General features: G+C 37.9%; 1 protein-coding gene across 1 annotated transcript in view; it reads left to right on the forward strand.

The window, feature by feature from the left end:
• The window catches only part of LOC145779080 (uncharacterized), a 43,953-nt gene extending 27,579 nt beyond the window's left edge, over window positions 1-16,374 (forward strand). The window contains exons 8-20 of the mRNA XM_082590651.1: window positions 1,164-1,406; window positions 2,693-2,809; window positions 3,174-3,218; window positions 3,908-3,957; window positions 4,558-4,727; window positions 5,105-5,133; window positions 6,217-6,297; window positions 7,020-7,137; window positions 8,272-8,345; window positions 9,264-9,530; window positions 10,869-10,960; window positions 11,914-12,048; window positions 13,221-16,374. Coding sequence (XP_082446777.1) covers window positions 1,164-1,406; window positions 2,693-2,809; window positions 3,174-3,218; window positions 3,908-3,957; window positions 4,558-4,727; window positions 5,105-5,133; window positions 6,217-6,297; window positions 7,020-7,137; window positions 8,272-8,345; window positions 9,264-9,530; window positions 10,869-10,960; window positions 11,914-12,048; window positions 13,221-13,346 — 1,547 coding nt within the window. The 3' untranslated portion in view covers window positions 13,347-16,374. The remainder of the gene's footprint in view (window positions 1-1,163; window positions 1,407-2,692; window positions 2,810-3,173; window positions 3,219-3,907; window positions 3,958-4,557; window positions 4,728-5,104; window positions 5,134-6,216; window positions 6,298-7,019; window positions 7,138-8,271; window positions 8,346-9,263; window positions 9,531-10,868; window positions 10,961-11,913; window positions 12,049-13,220) is intronic.
• The last annotated feature ends 217 nt before the right edge of the window (window positions 16,375-16,591 follow it).

Below are 16,591 nucleotides of genomic sequence, written 5' to 3' on the forward strand. Positions count from 1 at the left end.
AATGTCCACCATATGATGGACTATAATGCGATGTTGAATAACGTTATTTCAACCACAACAAAACTTACAAAATAAATTCAAACGTATTTGGGGCAGCAATGTACCAGCGTCATGAAATAATCGAAGAAACGAACAGCGACAATAGCTATTAAAAGCTGTGAGAGATCTTACCTTGGCAGCAAATCAGTCGTTTTTCACATTGAATCAACGTCTGCAGACGTTGATTCAATGTGAAAAACGACTGATTTGTTGTCTGGGTACATTCAAGTCAAATATTAACAAAGCTGAAACAAAGGTGCTGATAGAATACGCATGGCACTTTTCAATATTATATTCGGTTGCAAGAGTGTACTCAGCAAGACGAAGATAGCGACGAGAAAGATAACACGAACGATGACAACTACAAAAAACTTGTGAAAACGACGTTACAAAGCAAGAATCAACGTAATTCTCATTAAACTGGGAAAGAAAGATGCTCCTCTAACGTGCAGCTGCTTGTTAAGACTGTGAAGACTGTTAACGGTGGCAACCCCAATTGCAACTTGCTACAGTCAGATTTTATGCCAGAGAAACATATTTTGTGATCAGCTGATATTGAATATTAAACTCGTTTCTTGTAATTTTTATGGTCCATTTTACTTTTTCTATTTCTGTCATTGACTCGCTGCTACATTGTCTCATTGCAACAAAATAGTCTTGGCAGTTTCCATGCAGGATTTACGTAGTAGTTTGCTTAAGTTGTTACGATCTTTACTTTTTAATCAGAAGTCTGATGAGTCACTGTGCTGCCCAAAAATATTTGAATTAGTTCTGTTTTTAGGTTTCGTTGTGATTTGAATAACTTTGTTCAACTCAGTTTCTTTCTTGTCAATGATATGTTTAATGTCAGTCAGGCATTTATTTTTATTCGGATGCAAAACAAAACGCACAATAGGCGTGAGAGGTCGTCGAGTCTGCACTCTCTAACAATGGTGCAGAAAAGATAGAAACAATAAAAAAGCAGTTGAATGAAAACTTATTTTTCTAACTTGGTTTCAGTTGTTTTCTGCTATAATCATTTCATTGAAGTTTATCATTTCTCTGCACAATTTTGTTAGTGGAAGGTAGTGAACATACTGGCATCTCTGCGTCTGGTTTGACAATGACTGATGATTTGTACTTAGAAATGGACGGCTTCAAACAACAGTCTCAGAATGGGTCGGAAGGGGGCTATGGCTGGGGAGAACATAGGCAAGACAATTTTTCTTCCAATGTCAGGCCACTCAACCAACCAGGGTACCGTTTTGATAACGCAAACCCTTCTGTGCCTGAGCAGCAGAATAGCCAACCAACAACTCAAACAAAGAAGAACTACACGCAATGCATTCCACGCAATCAAAGACCGCCGCCCAGCAATCCTGTCTCAGGTAGAGAGCTGTACTTGTTTGGGACAATGTTCTTGTCGTTTTGTCTGGAAGTTTATTTGTCACAAAGAATTGTTTAAAGAAGTTGTTGGTCTTTGGAAGCACAACTACTAAATTTCAATGCAAATACCTTCTCAAACCTTTCTCATGTGACAAGTCTTACGACGACACAGCGATAGAATATTTTTAGAAAATAATTAGCACAAATTACTAATTTTAATAAAGAATAAAATTTTGCTGACTTGTTCATGTTAATGTTTATGTTTTCGACAAGTGGTGACATCATTCCATTATTTATGATGTCATCGATTTATGCTCACAATATAATACTTTACATAATAATGCATCACACGATTATTATAACAAATCTAACCTTGCAACTTGCTTGAGCTTTTGTTGGTGAGACAATCTTATATCACTTCTAAGGCCTGGTTTATGTGCAACGATGTGTTTTATTAGTTTAATTTGATTATGCATGTCTACACGGTTTTGCTCCAATCAAAACATATTTTTACGCACGTTCAATTGAGTTTCGTGTTGTTGCTTTTGCTATTTTTTACACTGCTCTACAAATTCATCCTATCCAGAGGAGGATATTGCGTCAAAAGTGCTTTTTGTTCACCAAATGTTTTGTTTCACGCAACCGACTTTTGAGTATTCGAATACAACGTGTAAAAAATGCAAAGAATTGTTTTGAATTCACGGACTTATTTCAATGCATTTGCCAAGCACTTCTAGTTCTATTCACAAATAAAAAATTTCAAACCGAACCTATTTTCCCTGATGGATGGTTGGTTGTTCATTGCAGAAAATAGAAGGCTTGGTTGCCACAAGCTAGTTGAGCCAGCTTGCGCTTTTTGGTGCATGCGTTTGCATATCATTATTAGTCGACAAGTTTGGTATGTGTGTTATGTGTTCTCACATTTGGTGGCAGCTGAAGAAATAGCCAAGTTGTCACAATTGGGGAACACTAAAGCAAATAAAGTCAAAGTTTTTCTTGCTGCTGTGTTGCACCGTCATCAATCGTGTACGATATTTATTTTTTCTACCCACCCCTTTATTTATAACATCCTACTCTGAGCAGGCGGTTTTGCACCCCGTACTTCCAGAAATCCCCGATTTCCCATTTATTGTGTTGTAGCGTATGTGTCATAGCTGATGCGACTTTTTGAAAGGAATATGATTTCGAGCTTGCAAATTCTGCCAGCACGCCACAGTGCTTCTAATTGTCCATTTGTTTTGTTTTCATTACTCTCCAGTTATTTTCCTTCATTTTTATTTGTCTGCAGACCGTCGGCCGGCTGAGCCATCAACCAGGCCCCCATACGGAGGAAGTTACCCTGGGGACAACTCCCAGCCCCAGCAACCCTACAGACAACAGCAACCGGCCTGGGCACAAAACAACCGTACGTAAAACAATTAGTTTACTAATGTTTTAATGTGTTTTCGTTGTTTCGAAATATGTTTGATTTGTTTGTTGTGTTCTGTTTACAGAAGCTAAACGTTCATTGCTGGGCGGTTTGCATGCTATTGAACAGTTTCATGACTCAAAATGCTTTTAGTTGATTTTTATTTATTTTTTGAATGCTGTACAAACTCTTGTGATGTCTTCAGTTAAATACATGCTGGCAGATGCCATGTGCTTGGTGGTTTAACATAGATCCCCGGTCATGCTTTAAATTGAATTTTTGCTGACAAAACCATCGGTGAGTTCTCAAAGCTCATGTCAATAAAGTTTAAGATTCAAAACATTTTTTGTTTCTTCTCCAGTTAAATCCATTGATGGTGGCATGTATCTTCAGTTGAATGGACAAGGTTAGATTGCTAAAAACTTTTTCTTGTAGTTGAATTTGCGTTGAATCAACATAGTGTCTTGAATGATTCAACCTTTGAATGGCTTTATATTTTTTCTAATGCATTTTTTTTTTAAACCACAAGAAAAAGTACGGGGTAACTTTTACAGAAACAAAAACTCTTAAAATGCAAACTGCGGATCGTCTGTCTTGTGGTATCCTTTGTTTTTGTTGAAATTTTTTCATTGAAATAAAATCTGGCGTGATTTGTCATTCTGCTGTCTACAGTTACTTATAATGAGATTTCAGTAATAAGTTTAATTTCTTGTACTAAAATTACTCAGTATTTTTTTATTTCAATGCCTTTTTGCTGAGATATTTATAGTTTTTACTGAAATGTTGCTTTTCCTGTTTTTTTTTTATTGCATGCTTTCCCAAAGAATCAGATTATTACTTGAAACTCCCGTACTGGTTGTCTAATAATTTGCAAACCAAGGTATTATAAAGTTAACGTTTGTACAAGTTCAAGCAACATGTCGGCTGCATTGGCGAGTGGTGAGAGCTCTGACTCGACTCACTGATGGCGTGTCTAAATGTTTTTTTCCACCGCATAACCTAAATCTTGAACCACCCAAACTGAAACCTGATTACGATAAGACAAAATTAGTTAATTGCTTCTACCATAAAAGTTATAAAACTATTTCTTATCAGGTGATATGGGAGTTCCACATCCTACAATGCAGCAGCATTCTTACAACCAGGTAAAGTAGATTTAGCTTGAATAGCATTTCTTCAACTGTAATTTAGCAGCCTTTATACATTGTTGCTGAAGTTTCATGAAAATCATGCGTAAAGTTTGTCACTTCGAAACGAGGTACTCCTGCAACTCGTAAAGTAAACAAAAGTTTTCAGCTTGTGATCATACAATTGCAGTCGTGTAATTCGCGGTGGTTTCCATGGATACTTGTCCTGCCTTGCGCGTTGTCGATTCTGTCATCGCATTTGTTCTTAATTACTTCGCTTTTATATTACCACCATGCTGAAAGTCAAATAGTTTGTTGGAATTCGGTACTCAATTCAAACTAAACACTTCGATGGAAGCGATCCCCACCCGCTGGGTTGGAGGTTTATTGAACATATTTTCAATCTTGCTTATCGCTGGCGTTTTTTATCAGGATAGTGGTGAAGTTTCAGAACATTTGTTTCCGTAGATTAGAACTATGAACAAATTGGTAGAAGTGTGTGATACGTGCAAGTTGTGTCAAAGGGGGTAAAAATATAATGTTTCCATTTTTTAACAAATAGCCCCTTGCTTCAGAGTTTCTGCTTTAGATCGATCTTGTAACTTGTCGTTTTTGCAGCACAACCAGGGGTACTCAGGTTCCCCACAACAGGATCATCCACCTCCCATTCGGGAGCGCCCCCCTTATCCCACCCCCACCAACCACCATCCCACCTCCTTTCAAAACAACTTCTCTGACGACCAGGAGGCTTACGAACTCCCTACAGTGAGCAGTCCACATCACACTTGGTAAGAGGCTCTGTTTTGGTGCAATGATATTTTTTGGCTATTTCAAAGTTGTTTTGGATGCTATTGATTTTTATGTAATAAATAGATTGTTGCTTCTGCCAGTCTTGTAAGACTTTTCAGGCTTATGCACATCACACACTCTAGCTTGTGCGAAAGAACTGATTCGTTGATTGGGAATCCAACTGTGCAACATCTGTTCTCGATTGTTCAATATGTCACGTAGCAACGAAAACGGATTTTTGAAGTGAAGAAGAACTACGTTTTGCCAGTTCTGCCCTTTTTCACTGTTGTTCTTTTTCAAACGTTTTCAAACCTTCAGCCAGCTTGAATGCAATGACGCAATTCATGCTGACCTACATTTATGTTCTATCTTGCAGGAGGAGTCCACCACCAGTGCCAGATCAAAGTATGTTGAACATGTGTTTTGTTGCTGTTGCAAAGTATCAAAATTTAACTTTGTCAATGCTTTATCAACGTTGTTTTTGGATATTGTCTATTTTTTGTTGTTTGTTCAACTTTCACTTCCGAGCGCATGCGCTTCCGTTCAAACAATGAGGTGTGTGACGCTTTATATCCTATTGTTGCTTCATCACAACGAATCGAAAACACCGCAAAGAATTAGAAAGTTGAGCAACTGACAAACCCAATCAACCTCTTCAAGTATTTTGACAACCCTTCAAGTATTTTCGAAGACAGTACAACAAACAACAACTGAAAGACCTGATTGACAAAACATGTGTCTGGGAAAACCCATCTGGTCATTGAAAAACACTGCGATGTATCCACACTCTGTCCATAAACGTCATATTTGTTACATCGCTTTAACATCTTGTTACGTTGCTAGTTGGGAAATATTTTTATAATGTTGCTGCTGTATTTAGCTTGTAGAGCTGATATTTCAGTGAGTGACGCAACTCTTGCGAAGTTGACGCTTTTCTTACAATTCTTTTGGCTCACTATCTATTGCAATTTCACATTTAAATGTATGTATCTGTCAAGGAGACTTGTCTTGACAAGATGTGTGCTAGTAGTCTGGTGGAACCTAAAAAGTGCCCAGACAGCAAACCAGTCGTTTTTACTTGCATTCAACGTCTGCATACGTTGGATCAATGTAAAAAAACGACTGGTGCTGTCTGGGTATGTTACTCCAAAAGTTGACAGCCACTTGGCTAACCACCTCATTTAGCCTACTCATTGTGATTGTCACAAACTTAACTTACTTGGCTCGTAAGAATGGAGTGATCTCAACTAATTCTTAACATGATTATATCGTTATCCGGTTGTTTGTTGAAAAACATCGCTCACCTCTGCCTAGGGTGTAATAAATAGGGTGAGCGACGGTTGCTGAAGGAAAGGCGCCGAGAGAAAATATCTGGTCACCCTACTCTCGTTAGTGCCGACGGTCAAGTATAGTAAGAACCTTACCTTCGCATCTCTCAATGCTTTGGATCAAGCATGGAACTAACTTTGGATTTTTATTGTTGTTCAGCAGCGAAGCAACGACGAGACAGAAGCCCAGCCCCGTCCCCGAAAGGTCCTTTGTCGCGGGAGAACAGTGCTGGATCATCAGGTGGGTGGGAACACTACCAGGCGTCAAGTTGCCTTTGATTGATTGTGGGAATCCTTTTCCTCTGATTGAGAAAGCTTCTCTCAGAGCTTAACCTGGCACTTTCGCATACTTGTAGAGGCTTTCAACCTCTGCCTAAGGCCCGGTCACCGAGATTGACAAAGTGAAGTGCCTGGTTGTTGAAGTGGTACCTGTGAATTATCACTAGATGCCGCTAAATGGACAACGTGCGTTGCTCAAGGGCACACCCCTAGAGTCGAACCAGCGCCGCTTGATCTTGCTTTGTTTGGTAATAAGTTTCAAAAGAACACAACGCATCAAGCTGAATCCATGTGGTTACAGTATTAAACAGTTGACACATAGCCCGGAAGTTGAAGATTTACCTGAAAAGGAAAACAAACCAATCACTGCACGCGTGGCTGGTGCAGGAAGTACTGAGGTATTCGTTGCTTCACCAAAGCTACGGGTGATGATTTGGTTTTCAATTGTAACTCCATTTCGGTAGATGCAAAACATCTAAATTGATTTTTCCTTGGATTATGTATGTGTCGAAGAGTTGTACTAAAAACGGAATTGCGTTTGTCCATTGTGTTGGTTATGCGTATAACAATGATCGTTGCGGCAATCTTTCGACTGCCGTGCAATTTAATCACTTGGAGAGCATTGTTTTTAAACACGGTGCAAACAACTCGTTTTCAATATTTAAACCTATGTTTGTCTTCCAGGGAGTTCGGGGTCCGGTAACCATGGTGACTCTTCCGACACTTCTTACAGAGGAGGCCACGATGGTTTTCCAACCTTGAAACCAACAAGTAATTTTCCTGGTCATGGTTTTCCTCTAAGGTTAGTTGCAAGATAGACTTCTTTCTAACAAAATTAAAGAGCAATATAGATTTACTGGTTTCTGAACAGTGCGGTCCTTTACGCATCATCATCTTCATCATTTGTCAATCACACTGGGTGGCAGTTTTGTGCGTTTCAAACTTTGTATCCTACAAAATTCTTCATTTTGTTTATATGCTTTTGTGTTGTACCAGGTAGTTTTACCTGTTTCAGCTCCTTGATAAAGTCTTCAGTCCCTTGACGAAACGTCGGAAATAAAAATCTAGTTATCATTTCAACATCTTGTGATAGTCTACTGTACGGTCATCGGAAGAACTCAAGAAATTAATCTATAATTTATAATGCCTGGTGAACAGACCCATTCTGTATTTAAAGTTTAATCGGTTTTATTGATTCAAGTTTACGAGCAAAGTGTTTATTGCCAGTTTTCAAGAGTTACCTTTTTCCACTTCGGGTCAGCATCACACAGCGTTGGCGCGCTACAAACAAGCGGCTTTTATTTTTAGCTTCTTATCGTGATGTCGACCATATGTCGCTTATTGTACCAAAGCCATCATAGAATATTGAGCGTTGCAATCAAACTACCATTAGAACAACAGGTATAAACATGTAGTGCGAAGCTTCTGTGTGGTATGTTTACGGTCTTGTTTTGCCCGATCTAACATTAAATGTCTGGTTTTATTAATGTAATTTTTTTTTCGATTCGTTAAGCGACAGCAGAATTGAGAAAAAAACAAATTAATAGTTTTTTTTCCTACAGTCAAAAGTTAGTTTTTTCCACTTTTGATCAGAACCGAGAGATTCTCTGAAGGCTTAACAATGGAATTCTTTGTATTTTAGAACATGTTAATATTTCAAACATTTAAACTAGCCGTGGCGTGAAAACCTTTTTTGAATACGGAACCAGCGGTCGTTCAGTTGCGCTATGCAAAAATAACAACGTTTTAAATATATACAAACACTAATTTTGAATTCACTATTAAAGTTGTATGTTTTTGCCCAAACATAGTTTCGCTGAATGCATGAAACCCCTCGGATTTTGTTGGAAATTATGGGAAGGATATTTCCTGGTGAAAAATCCAACTTTTAAGTTTTTAATTAAAAGTATTATCATCTCACCGTGCATTTGTTTAGACCTCCCCCCACTACGACAAAACCTGGTGCGAAGTGTTTACCCAAAATGACTCCAATAAAGCACGACGATTCAGGTAGGCTAGCAATGACATTACTTTGTTGTAACGTTGTAGATGAAGCATTCATATCATTTTGTGTGGATTCATGTTTTGAATTAATTGCCATGAATCAACGTAGAAGTGACTTTTTTGTTTCGATTTGATCGTCTGCTTGTCTGTTGTGCACTTTTCCTTTGTTGTTTAAACATAACTAACATACTCACTTGTCTACTATTTATTTCTACTGGACCGGTTTGCTTTGCATGGATCTGCAAAAATTTCAATGTTTGATGTTTAACTTGATGACTTAATGTTATGTAACGTTGCGTAACCGTAATTATGTCACATTTTATCGTTTCTTTAATCCAGTGGTTCTTAATCTTTCGAACCCGCCAAATTCCTACATTATTCCGCAAGGCTTCGTTGAACCCCGAACTTATGTCCATGTCATATAAACAAAAGTCAACCACGTTTAATCGTGATACGTTTTTGCAACAAACTTATCTTAGAAGATGATCACATTTCTAATGCGCATTTCAACATTATTTTGTTTGCTATGCTATAGTTTTCGATGCTGAATCTTTAATTGGAAAAATAACTAACTCTTCTTCAATTCTGCTGCTGGCACCTCTCAAATCAGCCATGTTTGAGCAAATTGATCATTGTGACGACAATAGTTTTTGCAAACGACAATAAATTGCAGGGTGCCAAGGTTTATCCGACCGTCTATTAACAGGCCCTGTGTCAATGTTTCAGAGGACTTCCGCGCCAAACCTCCAAAACCGCTCCGTCAAACCCCAAGGGTTCGATCGAATCCTGGTTAAGAACCACTGCTTTAGCTAAATGTGGTGTGCACTGTGCCTGTTATTATTTGTATGTGTTGTGATTTGACAATTTTTCTCAGTCGCATGAAATATCTTAGTTGTTTTCTATTTCTACCTTATCTTTCATCAGAAAAGCCGGCAAAGCCGAAGTTCGGCCTTCCTTTTACTGGCCTAAGAAAGCCGACCCCAATTACAAAGCCGACCCCAATTGCAAAGCCGACCCCAATTCCAAAGCCGAAGCCCCAACAGCAAGGAATGTCATTGTCTTCGGTTATTAGTCCGAACCAAAATTTGGCTAACATCCTATCCAGGTCACCACATGACACTCCTCCTCCTCCTGCCTCCAAGTTTCCTTACTTCGAAAGTCCTCAGGAGGAGAAAAGGATCTCATCTTCGGGTGTGCATGAACTCTTTTAATTAATTGTTCTTAGTGCGTATGATTCTGTTCATTAATGTAACATTCAAACGTGAAAAACCAACAGAGCAAAACTTTACAAGAAAGCATGTTTTTGTTTAAAGTTTTGAATTGCTTTCTTCCCGATGTAGAACCAGCCTGCGTGTATCTATGTTGTGCTTTTTGTTTCCCAGCTAGCAAAACTTCTCATTTTTGCATTGATTCAACGTCTGCAGCCGTTTGAGAATGATACCTCATGTGTCATTGCATGTGATGAATGCGTCAACATAAACATTTTGTCCGTAATCTGGATCAAAAAAATGTAGTCGACAAAACCAGCCCAATTTGAATTTTATCCATTGTATACAATTGTACCAAGTGAACACATTCGTTGCGTAGAATTAAATATCCAATTTGAAGTATGCAGCTATTTTCACTAATGCAGTGGTCGGCAAACTGGGTTAAATTTCTGGGGGTAATTTAGGGGTTTATTAAGTTGTAGCTTTGTTTACTAGTTTAAAGAAAACGTTTTTCGTAATTTGTTTTATCCAAACAACATTAAGCAGTGTCACTATTCGTACTGTATTGCAACGTGATCGAAAAAGATTTTGAAAAAATAAGATTTGTTTTAAAGATTTTGGGGGTTTCAGGTATTATTTTTTTAATAATGGTAACAAGATGTAACTGCTGGTGCAACTGCAAACTTTTTCCCATCTTCAAGGACATGTAAATAGATGTATTGAATCGTGAAAGCCTTTGTGAACATTTATACAACTTTGGGGAAGCGGTATTCCCAAAAGTATCTGTGTTAGGTAAAGGCAAGAACAGTTCGCCCACCACTGGATCAAAATACTGTGTACCTCTATATTGGTACAAACGTTTGCTATAGTTGCAATCGTGATGTTCCACACAGCTGGCAAGTCATTGTAAGTAACCATCAAAGTGCCCAGTCGGCGCCATTGGTTACTCTGGCGCGATAAAACTCAATAGTTGAACATTTATTTGTCGTAACACAACGATTCGTCAAAGGACGTAAGAAAAAAATCTTTTGTATAGTTTTGGTTCATCAAAACAAATAAACTTGGACTGAATAAGGACCTTCTGATAATCCTCCTTTTAGGGTGAAACAGGCTGTCAAGGGTTTAGAGAGTCATAACTATATTTGATGTAATTCGCTCTGCTTGGCATTGAGCACTTTTTGTAGGATCAATAGTATTTATTGTTTAACATGGACAGATAAAAGTCCTTTCTAAAGAAGTTAAGTTGTGGTGTTGGTGGAAGCGATGTGTATAAAGCAGTGGATGAAAATGATTCTTCAACATTAAATTACTTTATTTGTAGCTGTTACTGTTGGAAGGTCTCTTGAGAGCCAACCTTGGTTCATGAGCATTGACCGCAAAACCGCCGAAAACAAGATCAGCCAAAATCGAAAGGTAAGTTTGCAGTTTCTTACATAAATATGTGGATGTTTGTTTTTGTATTAAAGTTGTCGTGCAGTAAGCAATATTGACTTTAAGGACAGTTCTCCATTCAGCGTTACCGTATCTAGCGGATGGCTGTAATTGCTTTAAAACGATTTTTTGCGAATTTACATGAAAGTTGTTGTTTAAATGTGATATCAACGCCATGATACTTTATTACGCCATTAAACTGTAATACAGGTTTGTCTAACCTTATTGCATTAAAAACAGTGTAGAGAAACTTGAAAAGTTACAAAGGCAAATGTAGCAGAGGATAGACTAGAGTGTGCTAAGGAGAGAGGAAAAAAGAAAACTTTCTCAGAAAGATTTGAAGGCAGATAAGAAAAGGTGACGGGGATGCCCAAAAAATCGTGAAAACAGCAACTTGAGGATGGTCAAACCAGGGTGGACTGAAGGAGGAAGATGTGATGGAAAGAATAAGATGAGAATAAGAGGTGGACAATCCCTGCCAGAACTAATCTGCCACCGCACTGGTGGAGACCAAATTGGATGATGATGATGCTACTCTCTATGATGATATAGGCCGACTATAGCCTTGTTTTTGTGACACGATACCCGATCTCTGTCTCTACTGGTCAACATGATTAAGACTCCTATTCGATACAACACAAGTAGATGAAATCATTTCAGTGTTTCATTCATCAATATTAGAAGTTTAATTTATTATTAATATTGTGATTGGCTGCATAAGTGAGTGGTGAATGTACTCGAACAGCGCTCGAATGGTTCTTGGTTCGCCACTTTGCAAGAGCTGAGAATTTAACAACAACATAGTTTCCTTATGTTCTTGTCCACTTAATTCAAATGTGCAACTGACAAACATAACTCAGGTTCGGATAAAACAATATTTGAAGATTGAGCTGCAAAGCTCGGTTTGATTTCTTCAATTTGTTTAAACTTTGCAGGAAGGATGCTTTGTAGTTCGACCTGGTGCGTCGCGCGAACATCCTTATTCCTTGACGGTGTCTTCACAAAACCGGACATATAATTTACGAATTCGTTGCAGAGACGACAGACAATATGCTCTGGGTTCTGAAAAGGTGTGTATTATTGTTTCAGATTGTTGAAAGTTGTATTGACGCGGTTTCGTGATATTTTGAATCAATCAAAAGTGTTTTCTATGGTCGTGGTGGTCACCGGTCTTCTCGTGCCTATTTGAGGCTCAGACATTTAACTACTGTTGCCATTCTCTCACTACTACAACATTGTCAAACACAATTTATTTTAATTTTCACTGAAATTTTCTTGGGTACTTCTTTGATGGATGACAATTCTTAGTTCAATGTGAATTTTTACTGCGTGGAAATATTTTTTTCGTTCATTTTTCTTGTGAGACTTTACAGCGGTGACATTTCTAATAACTCGGGTTAGTTGACTTGACTTGTTAAGCGGGGACTTCCATCTGTAACAAGGTTATTCTTGTGCTTTGGGTTGTTTGCAGACTGTGTAAATTTAACATACTTTACCAGCTCCTGCCCTCACTGACGTCTAATTAGTATTGGCTTAGGCAACTATTGACTGATAATTTGTTGGCTGAATACACCCACTAGGTTTGTTAGTTTTTTGTGACATAATAAACTGGCGATGTAAATGTCAAACTCTTGTTTCTTGATTATCTTATTTTACCTCCAAAAGATAAAGGCGAAGTGTTGTGCTAGTTTGTCCATCTGTCATCTAATAAATCGAAGACATTTTTTCTATTTTGTGCTGGAATTTCCAATGAATTTTTTTTACACTATAATGTAAAACGAAAGTGTATTGGTATGGTGAGCCACGAAATGAAATTAAAGCAATCGGCTATGTCAACAACAAAATTCTGTGGCTTATGTTGGCATCTTGGCGACAGTTTTCTATTACCGGCTTCCAGTAACGATTTTTTGTAATAGGCTACTATAACTCATTTAATTTAATGATTATTTACTTTCTTAGCATGGCAAATTAAGTAAACCTGCAGGTCACCGGGCATTCTTTTACTATAAATTCATAATTCATACTTGTCGTTTTACACCTTTTTGGTTGGAAGTTGATTTTTGAACATTTCACTGCTGACATTGTCATCAGCATCCGCATTCGGTTTTGTCCCCACTAGTGGGAGTGGCCGATTCTTTCCTTATGGGAGTGGCCGATTCTTTCCTTATGGACACTTGTTTTAATTAGTTTTGATACTTAGTTTGATGGAGGTGGATTTTTTTTAACTTGTATTTATTTGCAGGAAAACGAAAGAGCATTCTCAGCAGTAGTGGACATGATAGAATATTACATGTGCTCCCCTTTGATTCTTGCTGCTGGTAAAGGATCAGTGACTCTATCTGGGCCGCCTCAGTGTTCTCAATATTGACGATTTTTTTCTATCTTTGTATTACGTCATAAACTTGCAAAATACCGCAGTTAACCAACTAATTGTTTTGTTTATACATTTCTCAATTTTTAATCATTTCTTCGTTTCATGTTGCTTATTGTTCCTTGACAAGTCGTTCTCATCCTTGCCAAGGGTGCGCCATGCATATCCCGCCGTAACCTAATCAGATTTTCAGTTAGAATATGCTATAACTGATAAGGAAGTGTGTCTAATTTTATTGGTTGCAGAGATTCAACAAATAGCCGTCCAATTCACACCGCTGCTACAAACCACACGCGATATTCGTTTAGTGATTTTCGAGCATGATTTCTACATATTAGATTGTTGTGCAAAGGCATTGCGAATTATTGTAATGACTGCAAATTAACTGGTAGTCACTACATTGCAGTTGAAACCTTAGTTGTTGCAATCTCACATTCAATCATCGCATATTTTTGTGGAACTGTTGTAAACGTTAACTTTTGCTTCAATCTGACCATGTTTGCTACTTCTGTAACTAGTTCATTTTTTATTGTTGTAACATTTTCAGTTGTCTCTCAGTGTCAGAATCACATCGTGCTAAACGGATTTTGTTTTTACTTCAGACCAGTTGAAATAATCAAAATCAGTTACTTGTTACTGGCTCAGTGGCCGAGTGGTTATCGCCTTCGTCTTTAGTGCTGGTAGATCTGAGATCGATTCCAGGTCGGGTTATACTGAAGACTTCAAAAAACTATACCGGTTGTGTTCTTTCTTGCATTACGCACTGAGGATAAGTCGGGTGATAATGCGATAACATTGTAAATCTGATATAAAAATTAAACATGAGCCCTGTCGCTAAAGGACCTTAGCAGTTGTAGAGCGACAATAAATGAACCATAACATTATTATTATTACCGATTATTGTTGCACTGAAACAAGTTGAATGTCCAGCAAACACCATCAGCGTTTAAGTTACATTCTGAATCCCACAATGTGCAGTACTTGCAGGTTTGCAGGTCTCTTATCGCTTTTAGTGATTAGATCGACTGCATTGGTACACAACACACGTCATAGCAAACAGCGCGCAAGCTACTATGACAATTTCTGATACTCATAGCCATCAATATTATTGTTTTATTTGCTGCGCATTGCAACGCGCATTCCAAAAATCAATATCAAGGTAGAAGTAACTTTTTCAAACTATCAGCAAATGAACCTAGCAACAACACAACATTCAGCGTTACATGCATGTTGTTGCTGGGTTTTGTTTGCTGATAAAAATATCAAGATGATATGTAGGTTTGTCGTATCTTTGGATTGACGAAGCAGCTCACACTTCTTTTAGCAGTCCTTGCAATTTCTGTGAAAAGGTGTTTGCTTCATTTAGACTGTTGAACTTATTTTGAACCACTTCTCTAATGTCACGCCAACTCGTCAGTACGCGTTCTTCGTGGGGAAGGCTTTTGTTAGAGCTTCATTCAAAACTGGCGGAGTTTGGAAAACTTGCAGTATTTTATTCCACAAAAGTTACTTGTTGTTTGAAGTATATGACCTTTTTGTCAAGTACCTTGCAATGTTTATAAAAAACATACGTTTGTTTATTATAATCACACTTAACGCCACTGACCAAATACTTTTTTAAATTGTTATTTTGTCTATTTCTAAAATGACAGAATTATCAAATCATTGAGGAGTACCATACGCTACGTAAGTGCATTGATGCACGATACAGGTTCGTATAGTTGCTATTGATTATTGGATTTTATGCCTACCTGCATATGTGAATAAATGTTTTGCGCTCCGGTGGTGTGATAACACGTGTGCTCAACATGTGCCTGAGGCTTCCAGACAAAAGAAGTGCCACCATGTCACATGTGTCACTTTTGTCACCAGTAGGCTTCCGAAGTTACATGCACGCTGTTTCTTGTCAATTACCAAAATAATTTATTGCAAAAGTGCTTGTCTTATTAAAATCGCTCAGAAACGCTGCATTCAGTACGTGCTTTAAGCATTTGCAAACTGTCAATCCGAGTTTGCAGCAGGCATTTGCTGGTTGACTTGTTAAACATGCGGTTTACTTTTCATAATGTTGTGTGTTTCATTGTCAATACCCAGGCACTCGTGCAAAGTTGCGATCCCCTTGCAACCTCCAACCGACGTTCTGATCACCGTCTGTGTCCTTGTACTTTAATGAAATTGTATGTGCTTTCTGTTGTGCATGTTTAATTTGAGTTTGATCAGAATTATCTCGGTGTTGCTTTATTCTTGCTGTAAGCTGTCACTGTCTATGGGGATCGGACATGAGGATGGCCTCCATTCATCCTGATTGTAAACGGGCAATAACTATTTTTTAGAGTAATTGCAGAGGTTAAATAGAACGTGTCGATGCTGCTGTTTATCTCCAGGATGATCACTAGGTGACGTTTTTGCTTCAACATCAACGTTTGTTTCTATTCACAGTAAATAATGTCGTCAGACCACTCGGCATGCGACAACTCAGCAAATACATTTCAGCTACTTCCAAGTGAGCAAATGAGATGTACGTTCTGACGTCGGACTTGCTTGGTCATCGCTTGTCAAACTTACTTTGCTGACTTGTGACCAGTCAAGTTCGACTTGCTCAGTTGTTACTAAGTTTCATCATTTACCAACTTCAGCCACTTGCTCAAATGTTGCTTGCCCAGTTCACAACTGCTGACTTGTAGGAGACTCGGTAAATAAGGACCTCTAGACGATTTTCTTTGCGATAAAAAGGACAACGGACATATATTTTACAGTGATTGGATTGAATAATATTGATAGGCTTGCGTTTAACTGGATGGCCTGTTGTTATACACAGGTACTCTACGATATCCTTACTATATTTTATTAACACATCTTGTCGTTTCATTCAACGAATGAAGTGAACTTGCGCTTTTTTATCGTTTTTTCGCTTTGTTTTTTATTTGCTTTTTCGAGCATTAATTTGATGTAAAATAATAGTTATTTACACTATAATTGTTTTGTAATCTTTTTTGTTTAATTTTTATGCTGTTTTGAAATAAAATGACTTAATATTATAATTATTCATAAGGTTGCATTTTCATTTTTCATCCAAATCTTCTTCCACCCTGCCACAAGTGGTTTGTTTTTGTTGCTACGAAAGAGAAAATGTTTGAAAAAAAAATGGAGTAGGAAGACTATTGTTTGGTACGCCTGCAAAAACCTAGCAAAAAATGGTTCAAGATACTCAAAATGAACTTCATATGTAGCCCACAAGGGCA

The sequence above is a fragment of the Aplidium turbinatum genome, chromosome 10, assembly GCF_918807975.1.
Source record: "Aplidium turbinatum chromosome 10, kaAplTurb1.1, whole genome shotgun sequence".
In the NCBI taxonomy this organism is placed as follows: Eukaryota; Metazoa; Chordata; class Ascidiacea; order Aplousobranchia; family Polyclinidae; genus Aplidium; species Aplidium turbinatum.